The 10,155-nt window shown below is 40.4% G+C and overlaps 1 protein-coding gene across 1 annotated transcript in view; it reads left to right on the forward strand.

Moving 5' to 3' along the window:
• The window catches only part of LOC101856690, a 21,220-nt gene that overhangs the window by 2,813 nt on the left and 8,252 nt on the right, over positions 1–10,155 (forward strand). Inside the window, exons 2-12 of the mRNA XM_005108351.3 lie at positions 237–337; positions 1,050–1,119; positions 1,567–1,697; positions 2,157–2,245; positions 5,104–5,203; positions 5,599–5,642; positions 6,725–6,802; positions 7,460–7,712; positions 8,452–8,558; positions 9,120–9,228; positions 9,659–9,761. Of these exons, the coding sequence (XP_005108408.1) occupies positions 237–337; positions 1,050–1,119; positions 1,567–1,697; positions 2,157–2,245; positions 5,104–5,203; positions 5,599–5,642; positions 6,725–6,802; positions 7,460–7,712; positions 8,452–8,558; positions 9,120–9,228; positions 9,659–9,761 (1,185 nt within the window). The remainder of the gene's footprint in view (positions 1–236; positions 338–1,049; positions 1,120–1,566; positions 1,698–2,156; positions 2,246–5,103; positions 5,204–5,598; positions 5,643–6,724; positions 6,803–7,459; positions 7,713–8,451; positions 8,559–9,119; positions 9,229–9,658; positions 9,762–10,155) is intronic.

Raw genomic sequence — 10,155 nt, forward strand, 5'->3', positions numbered from 1 at the left:
CTTAACTCTCCAACACACACACACACACACACACTCACACACACATGTGTACATACGCACGCACGCTCACTCACAGACACACACACACACACGCACACAGACACACATACACACACACACACATTACACAGTCTCTCTATTTAATCTCTCTCTACAATGTCTCTACCCCACTAAGGCCTATCCTATCAGTTGTATACTAGTACTTTAAACTAGCTATATTGTTTCCTTTTTTTCAGCTCCACAACTTATCTATGGCTCCAAGCTCAACTACATTGTCTTCGATTACCTTTCGGAGATTACAATGTCGCTCCTCACGGCCGCCAGGAGAAAAAATCCGGTAGCTTTGTCTTTTTAAGCAAAACATTTTCTTGTACTTAATGTTATATCTGTACCTTCTCTTGAATTCTAGATTCTTATTTTCTTATAATGAATTTAGAAAATGTAAAGAATTCGACAGTTTTTGAAGGAAGTGAGTACCCAAATCCATTTGTGGAAGTTCTGTAAAGATTTGTTCATTTTTTCGCTCTGTCCCAAAGCCTGAAACTAACATTACACTTTTTGACATCAAACAGCTCATTACTCTTTGTAGAATAGTTACATTTCTTTCAAGTGGACATATCAGAGGTGGAGTCGGTGGCCTAGTGGTTAGGCAGGCGGACTCGTAATCGTGAGATTGCAGGTTCGGGGGTTCGAGCTGACGTTGTGTCCTTGGGAAAGGTACTTGACACGAATTTCCCACTTGGCTCGGTCCTTTCGGAGACGGACGTTTAACTTGGAGGCCACGCCTCTTAAATAACCTCATAGTGTTGATAGGGGCGTTAAACCTGTACCATTTCACCATATATTTTTTTCGGAGATATCAGTGCATGGTTTCATACCTTGTTTTGTCCTTAAAAGTATCAATTGCAAGCATGCTAGTAATTTCTAGTACTGTGTGAATTCAACATGATGTTTGTGTAGGATTTGATAGGATTAGCAACTTTTTGTCTTCCCATTTACATTAACCAAGTGCAATATGTTTCTTGATCTCCCTGCGTTATTCTTCTCAGGATATGGGCTACACCCCTGACTTTGTCCAAGTTGTTGTGGCTCCCTTTGTGAAAGACATCAAGGCCAGGGGTTTGTAAATTAAAATTTTTCTTTTGTCCTGTGAAATGTAGAACAAACAGGATGTTGTTCAATGCTCTTAAAGATAGAAAGTTGGATAGTTCTTTTTCTCCTGAACTAAGAGTCTGTGAAGGGTACTTACAATTAAGCTGACATTTCATGTTAGTGGACTATTCTTCGAAAGTTTTCGTGTCTTTCTTTGTGAAAATGATAGCCAACAGTCATATTACAATTGTTTAAGGCATTTTTTTTTTCATTGTAGATATGTGTATCTGTTTTGTTTTCTGTATCCCTCCTTGTTATTGTTTCTGATTTTGCTTCATTTAAATATGTATCTCCTGTGCTTTCATTATCTTACCATTTCCATTGTATTGTTTTTCATAAAATGATATGATCTGACCTGACATGCTGCATCATTCAGTACTGTGGATAACTTTTTTTCCCCCTCATCATTCTCAGGAATCAAATTGATTGCCAATGCAGGGGGGATTAATCCGTCGGGGTGTGCGGACGCCTTGAAAGCTGTGTGCAAAAAAGAAGGGGTCGATCTCAACATCGCTGTTGTAAAAGGGGATGACCTCATGGCACAGGTGAGAAAAAGCTTACCCAGAGGGAGGGGGGGGGGGGAATCTGCATTATCAGTTAAGATCATGGGCGAGGTGCAACAAGATGTGATCATTTTTATGAATTGTCTTTGAGAATTTTTAAAATGATTAGAAAGTAAAAATATTTGTTCACCCCCCATCAAAAAAATCTATATAGATAGATATTGGTAAGCATCTTTCCTTTGGAAAGGACTAGTTGCACTATTTCCTGCATCTTTATTATAATTCAAGATAGGTGTATCAAGTGTTATACAAGCTGAAGATCTTGACTAAATAAAAGTTTTTGAGAAATTAAACATCATCAATGATTGGCCTTAAGAAGTAATTTCAATGTGTTTTCAGTGCTATTCTTGATCTTAGAATGCTTATATTTATTGTAATTGTTTACACAAATTTTTGACTGTTAGTTAAGTACAAATGTATACCAATGATATATCACTCCAGGTTCGAGATCTGAAAAAACTGGGAATTACAGACTTGGACTCAGGAGTTCCATTTCCGGAACAGCTCCACAGCATGAATGCCTACCTTGGGTAAGTCGAAGTCGTAAAGGAGGGAATTTCTAGTGTGAACTGTTTTTTTGGTTTTGTTTTTTTTAAATAGTAGAGGATTTTACGGCGCTCGCAACTGCATAAAGTCATATGAGTGCCAAGGGAGAAGTCAACAGAGAAGTCTTTACAGGGAACCAGGCTTACCCTGCTCACCTCTCTAGCTTCAACAGCACAAGGTCTGCTTCGACTATCAAGGCACCCCAAAATAGCAGGTCACAAGAGAGTGACAAACATACAAAAGAAGTTGAGGAAAATGACAATAGTAAGGATCAGGAAAGAAAAAACAGCCGTTCCCTTTTGTAGATCTGGCACAGTTATGAACGTGACATGAGTCAGCCCATTTACAATTCTACTATGCTTGAACGAGAAATGTCCCCCCTTTGGGAATGGCCTAAAGACACTTCAGTCAGTGGCACTGCCCCGGGGGGTTTGTGAACTGTAACACAATATCTTCTGCTGTAAATGCCATCACTACTGACTACACCTGAAAGTATCTCATGCTTGGATGGAGGCCGAGATAAGAGCAGATGAATAGGTTCTGGCTGCTAATCAACACACTGTGTTGAGCACACCATGTGTTTGCGTGATGACAACATTCTTGGCTCTAGATGCAGGCAACCAATCAGGTTTTGTACAGCTCCCAAGGTAATGCTAATAATAGATTGCATTTACATAGCGCTCTATCCCATACAAGTATAAGCTCTGAGCACTTCACATCAATCACGTTATCACAAAAAAATTGACATTCACACTGGATCAAATATTCCACTGTAACAAGAAAAACCAGTTCAACAGAAAACTTTCAACCAATGCCATTAATGCAGAACAAAGGATACTGGTGCCAAAATTATACCTACAGAGCTGGGTACTGTTTTCACCCTCAAACGTGTCAGTCAGTCAGTCACTCTTGCCTCACTATGTTTATATCAGTGTACATTTCCATTTATGAAAATAGGCACATGTTTCATGCAACCGGTTAAGATTCTTCAAATATAAAGCATTTTTACCTGTGATTACGAAGGGCCCTCTAAGCTCATGAATGCAGTGATTATTTGGAAGAGTGATAAAGGATTCACCACATTTTGTTCCTTTGAAGAAAATGGCAGAGGAGAACTCTAAGCTTGATCAAATTCATGTTGAGAAGGCAGCACAGCAGTTAATGGTTATTTTCATCCTGGCAGTCTGTGACCGTAATTTGATGCAACTTACCGTACGCACGGTGGTGAGTCGAGTGTTTAATGACCTTTAATTTATTCATCGGTAAATTCAGTTAAACTGTGAGAGGATTTATCTACATAGGTCAAAACAGGACATCATTGGTTATACAGTGTTTTGAATAAGATTTCAGCTGATTGTAAAAAGTAGACTCTTAATTCATACTGTAAAAGACACATGTTGTATCTGGTCTCCATCGTTTTATAGACTAAAAGTTTTCAAAGAGAGAACAAAATAGTTTTTGTTTAAAGATGAACTGGCACCGAAATTTCACTCTTTGAGAAAATTCAACAAACTAACAAACTTGTTCTTTATTGGTGGGAAGCCTCATTCTTGCAGGCTGTACACAGTAAAAATGTAGAAAACTCGAGAGGAGTGTGAAATTTGTGGTCAAGCAGCTGATGACGGGAGGGTGCGGGGTACAACCAGGGAGTCTAGATTCAGACCAATTGTATTCCACTACTCACCACATATAAGTTGAAAGGTTGAGTCACACTCTACTTTGGCGCTCATATGACCTTATGCAGTTGAGAGCGCCGTAAAACCCTCTTCTATTTAAAAAAAATACACTCTACATGATTGTCAGAGTGCCAAACGGTGCCGGATTAGTGCTATAGCTGTTGGCCACTACATTAGATCAGTCGCTAAAGTTGTGTGGATTTACAGCTGTGGATCAGGTTTCGCTTTCACATAATGACCTGATTAATAAATCAAGTTGCTATCACACATTCAGCTTCAAACGTGCTGTTCGAATTTATTTTATCTGAAAATTGAACATCTCATTTTGGATGGATTCGATAATTCTTATGGCAGTGCATTTGTATCCTGAAAAAAATATTATCTTGAAAAGTATGTGGAATTGATGGGGAGAGTTAGAAAATTCTATCTCGACTTGATTTCTATTTGGAATTTTTTGGTGTTAGTCAGGTTTTGGACCCCCACCACCGTGTGCGTTGGCTCTACACAGATGATCTAGTCCTAGTCCTATGGTGGGAATGTCTGCTTATTGTCTGTGCTCTTTGGTCTCTGTGTGCAAAAAGGCTGTCATGAAAATCAAGTTTGAAATCCACTTAAAAATTTTCTTTTCTGTATTTATATCAAGTTTTGAACAAATAGAAGTTTTCTTTTTCCGAAGGAAAAAAGAACAGTCTTTTTTTTCAAGCTTTAATTAAGTCAAGAAAGGCCAAGTATTGTTATAATTATTGGAGCAATGTCCAGGTTCTCAACAACCTGAGTTTCATTATGACTGGACGCTGGTTATTACTTTGTGCTTGGTTTGTGTAATCTGACCCATTAAAGTGGATGGAAAGCGAGTGCTCTCGTGTGGGTTGCTCCATTCTTCTTATCAAACAACTATCGTCCTTATCTCTTCTCCTCCTTTTCTTTGTATGTTACTCTCTAGTTACTCCTCAAATCTTTTGGAACATATATAACATATTTGTGTCGCAACTGTTGTAAAACGTTAACTCAAACTGTAGAACTGACCCATGAAAATGCTATCATAAAATACTCAAAGGCAGTGTGATCAGAATGTAGAGAATTTAATTGTCCTATCTGAGAGTGGTTGTGTACGTGATAATGAAATTAGTCAATAAAACATGTTTTATTTATTATGTGCTCCCCAGTGCGGGTCCCATCGCTCAGGCCCTGGGCATGGGTGCGGACATTGTGGTCACCGGGAGATGTACAGACAGTGCCCTGGTCCTCGCTCCCTTGATGCATGAGGTAGGCAGGGAAAATGCTCCGGTTTTCTTTGAAAAGTAAAGTACCTTTGGAATAAGTGATTGGAAGGTATGACTAGTGCTTCTACAACGACTATGTTTGTATTGTCCCTCTGTTGTTTCTGTATGCCTGTCTTTAGTTTCTTCAGCTCTTAACTTAAGTTCCCTGAGCTCTTAGTTTCATTTTCCTCTCCTGTTAACTTCAGTTTTTGTGTCCTTCACCAAACAATATCCCCCTTCTGCTCCCTCCATATCATCCTCTGCACTCTCCTCCCTCACCCTATATTCCTCCCTCCTGTCCTTCTGCCAAAAACCTCTCTCGCTCTTCTTAGTACGTCATGTGACCTCATATACAAGACAGCCACAAGGTTTGTTAACCTTTTTCCTCTGTCCTTTCAGTTTGGATGGCGGATGGACCAGTTTGATGTCCTAGCGGCTGGCAGGTAGGATTTAGGGGGGTGGGGGTATCGGTGAAAGAGACTAAGTGAGAGAGGATGTTGGACTCTTGTGTTAAGAGATGGAAATTTTCAGCTTTTTATCAGTACTCTGCTTCCTCTGCCAACGAATTTGTTAAGACACAGTTTATTATGGACTGTTAGGAAAAGACGATTATATTCCTAAAATTTTTGGTTTTTCTTTTTTGTGCAATAGGTGACTTGGCCTATGATCATAGATTGTTAATTAAGAAAGTTCTTTGGGCTGTTCAGACTGTACTATGTAGGCCCTCAGTAAAAGCCCACCCCCTTTTCATGATTAATTATGCATTTTAGCTACCCTTTTATTATTTAGTTTTCTCCTACGATTGATCTTGCTTGGTATAAACATTATTTTTTAATCAGTCCTATTTTTGGCAGATAATGGTTAATAACATGTAGCTCTCACTGGTAAGATTGAAGGCTAACAAAGCAGGGGTAGGCTCGGAGAAACTTGTTTGTTAAGCCTCAACAGTTGGGTTTCGAGGGAAACATCAGGATAATAGAAAGGTTTTAAGAACGACAGAGCAAAGGAATGAATGGCAAGCCATGATCGCCAATGTATGTTGCTGATCTGACACTGGATGATGATGATGATGATGAATGGTTAATAGTTTATTATTTTATTGTGCAATGGTTGTTCCCTTATATGTTCAATACGTCCAAAGTGTGCAGGTCTGGCTCCTGACTTGCTAGTGTTTGATTGTATTAATTTGTAAGAGCCTTACTGCATATTGGTCTTTATTCCCTTATTCATTCCTGTTAATTATGTTCAGTTTTGAAAATATTTATGTATATTTATATAAATCTACAGAGAAGTATGCAGTATAACAAGGATAGGTCGAGCACAGAAGACTCGAAATCACGCCTCCGTCGAATTGTGCCTGCAGTTCCGGGTTTTTTCTTCTTCTTTATCTTTGTAAGATATTCCTTGAACTACGGATCCCTCGAACTACTGAGGCTGGTCTCGATGAATTCGAGCTATCCGTGTTATTTGAAAGTCATACCTGTATGTCTGTATGTTTATTAAAATTGGGTTTGGTTTCTTCCAGCTTGGCCGGACACCTGGTGGAGTGCGGAGCCCAGGCTACGGGTGGGATCTTCACCGACTGGCATGAAGTCAAGGACTGGTGAGAGGCTCCCATTCTAAATGTGGTCTATTTGGTTGTTTAATTTGCAATCTGGCGTGTTGGTCAGTGGCAGGGGGTTAGGCCTAGCCTATTGTTCGGCTGAAAGTGTGAGAGTGAGTAAAGTGTGTCTCAGTTCAGTTGTATTGTTTGGTGCAAGTGTATAAAAGCAGTCTGGATTACTACTGGTTAGACTTTAGAGGGGAGAGCTGTAGCAAGGCAGAGGAGGCCTGCTGAGAGTTCGGGTGGGGAAAAGGCTAGTTAGAGCCTCGGTTTATTTCTGTGTAACGTGTGAGATTCCAACACATCGGGGCCCCGTCGCTGAGGAAAGGATCACCCTCCGGAGAGAAACAGGTTTGGCTAACCCCTGTTGTAGGCGCAGGCAGACAGAAGATTAGTGTTAAACATTGTTTTATGTTCAAGTAACAACACAATATTACTTGATGTCTGTTATAGCTGAGAGAGGGGGTCCCTTGGTTATTATAGTTTTTTAACACTCTCCTTTCAGAATGCACATAATAATATGTCAACTAAAAAAAACATTTACGGTAAAAATGTGTAGAGTCTTCCTTCTTTGACCTTTTTGTGTTGCAAGCGTGATAAAACTTTAGCGAAAAATAAAAATTAATTTGATTATTGCCACTTTCTCGCCGTGTGCAGGGATCACATCGGCTTCCCTATCGTGTCCGTCGGATCAGATGGGAAGTTCACGCTGTCCAAACCTCCGAAGACGGGCGGGCTGGTGAACAAGGGCACTGTGTCGGAGCAACTCTTGTACGAGATCGGTGACCCCTCGCAGTACTTCCTGCCCGACGTCGTCTGCGACTTTTCCAACGTGCGAATCGACGAGCTGCCAGGGGACATGGTTTACGTGGACGGTGCTCGTGGAAATCCGCCGTCAGGCGAGTATAAGGTGAGGGACTGAGGGAGGGGAACTCTCAGTTATTGCTGTCATGTTGAGGATAATGATGATGATTCTGTTACTTCTTCTTCTTCTTCTTAACTTTTTCTTCTTCTTCTTTTCCTTCTTCTTAACTTCTTCTTCTTCTTCTTCTTCTTCTTCTTCTTCTTCTTCTTCTTCTTCTTCTCCGCCTCCACCTCCTCCTTCCTATTTGTTCTTCTTCTTTTGCTCTAAGAAAAGTTTCTTTAATCCTCCACAAAATTTTTGCCGCATGTTTGAGTAAATCCCCGTGGCACATCCTCCTCTCGCAGATTGTTCTCACCAGTCCTGTCTTAATTATTCCATCCCCCCGGGGCAGTGCCACTGTTTGTAGTGTCTTTAGGCCATTCCCAAAGGGGGGACATTTTTCGTTCAAGCACAGTAGAATTGTAAATGGGCTGATTCATGTCACGCTTATAACTGTGCCTGATCTACAACAGGGAACTGCTGCTTTTTCTTTCCTGATCCTTACTATTGTCATTTCATCTACTTCTTTTGCAAGTTTGTCACTCTCTTGTGACTTGCTATTTCCACGGTGCCTTGATAGTTGAAGCAGACCTTGTCCTGTTGAAGCTAGAGAGGTGAGCAGAGTAAGTCTTATTCCCTGTAAAGACTTCTCTGTTGACACCCACCCCTTGGCGCTCATGTGACTTTATGCAGTTGCGAGCGCCCATAAAACCCTCTACTATAATAAACAAAATTATTATTTTAGGTCAGTGCAACCTACGCTGCGGGCTACAGGACCACAGCGGCCGCCATTGTCGGGGGTCCAAGAGCCACAGAGAAAGCGGAAATGACAGCAAAGGCCATCCTTACTAGGTTTGAGTTCAATCCTTTTTTTAAATTTGATCTGAGAATTTCCTGTGGTAGAAGTTCCCTGATCAGGTTTGCATAAAATCCTGTTGTTGTTTTTTTCTGGACTTCCATTTCTATTTAGTGATATTCAACTTATTGTCAATGATGTGAAAATATGTATTTCTATGTGGGAAAATTTGTGTGTCTTTACAATACTGGTACACAAATATTTGCCATGGAAGGGTTGTTATATAATCTTAGTGTACCCAGGTTCTGGAAAGTCAATTTCTTTTTCTTCCCAAACCCCTATATTTTTTTTGGGGGGGGGGGGAGGAGGGGGTTAAAGAAAGCTCTTATTTTTGGTCCTGGAGTGGTTTGCAGGTCCGGTTTTGAATCTCAGTCTCATTATCGGTCATGTCAGTCTACTCTACTTTGTGGGGAAGTGAGTTTGAGAAGACTGGGAATGCCTGCTCAAGTGCTCTCTACGACATTTTACTCTCTGAAGAAGGAACTGTAGGAATAAAAAGATGTTTGGTTGAATGAGAGCAGGAATTTTTTAAATCATTTTTTTTTCTTTTTTTGCAGGTGCCGTCGCATTTTTCACCAGCTGAATCTGGATGATTTCACAGCGGTGAATATAGAGGTCGTCGGTGCGGATAGACGTCCCCTGGAGGAAAGGAACTGCGGAACAGTGGTAGGTCAAATTTGACGTGTTGTTCCAAATATAAGGACAGGGGGAAAAAAACACATGTCACTTTCCACACATTATTATATGCAAATATGGCGGTCGTTGATGTGGAGATGCCTTGCAAGGATAACTAATTAGTGCAGGCGGTTGGCGAGTGCTCTGGTGTGGTTTGCTCCTTCTTTCCTATCAAACATCTATCGTCCTTATCTTCCCTTCTTCTTTTTTATGTTTGTTGCTCTCTTGTAACACCTCTAATCCCCTGGCGCTCATATGACTTTATGCAGTTGCGAGTGCTGTAAAACCCTCTCCTAAAAAAAAACAACATCTGATTAGTGTTTGGATCTCAGGTATTCTTGCATAAGTGAACGCAATAGTTGATTCCTTTTGTTAGTTAGTACATGGCTTTGTTTCCTCCTTTTTCTGTCTCCTCTCACAGAACGAGCCCAAGAATGCTGTGCTCTGGATTGCTGTCACCCACAAGGAGAGGAAAGCCTTGGAGTTTTTCTCGAGAGAAGTTGCTCCTGCTGGCACGGGAATGGGTCAGAGAATTTTTTCCACATTGTTTCTTTTTTTTTTTTCACTTTCTACGTCAGTCTGTCTTTCTCTCTGCCTTTGACTCTTTGACTCTGTCTCTGTCTCTCTCTTTCTATCACACTCTCTCTCTCTCTCTCCATTTTTTCCTCTTCCTATCTCTATCATACATACACACACACACACACAAACACACACGCACACACACACACACACACACAAACAAACATAAACGCACACAAACACATACAAACACAAGTTGAAGGTCTTTACCACTCTGTCTTTGTCGATGTAAAGTTCCAAACAACACAGTAAAATAATCAAGAAGCATAAACTAATGATAATCATAAAAGAATAATATTGAGAATAATAACAACATAATAACATCAACAACAATAATAA

The sequence above is a fragment of the Aplysia californica genome, unplaced genomic scaffold (genome assembly GCF_000002075.1).
Source record: "Aplysia californica isolate F4 #8 unplaced genomic scaffold, AplCal3.0 scaffold00681, whole genome shotgun sequence".
Taxonomy (NCBI): Eukaryota; Metazoa; Mollusca; class Gastropoda; order Aplysiida; family Aplysiidae; genus Aplysia; species Aplysia californica.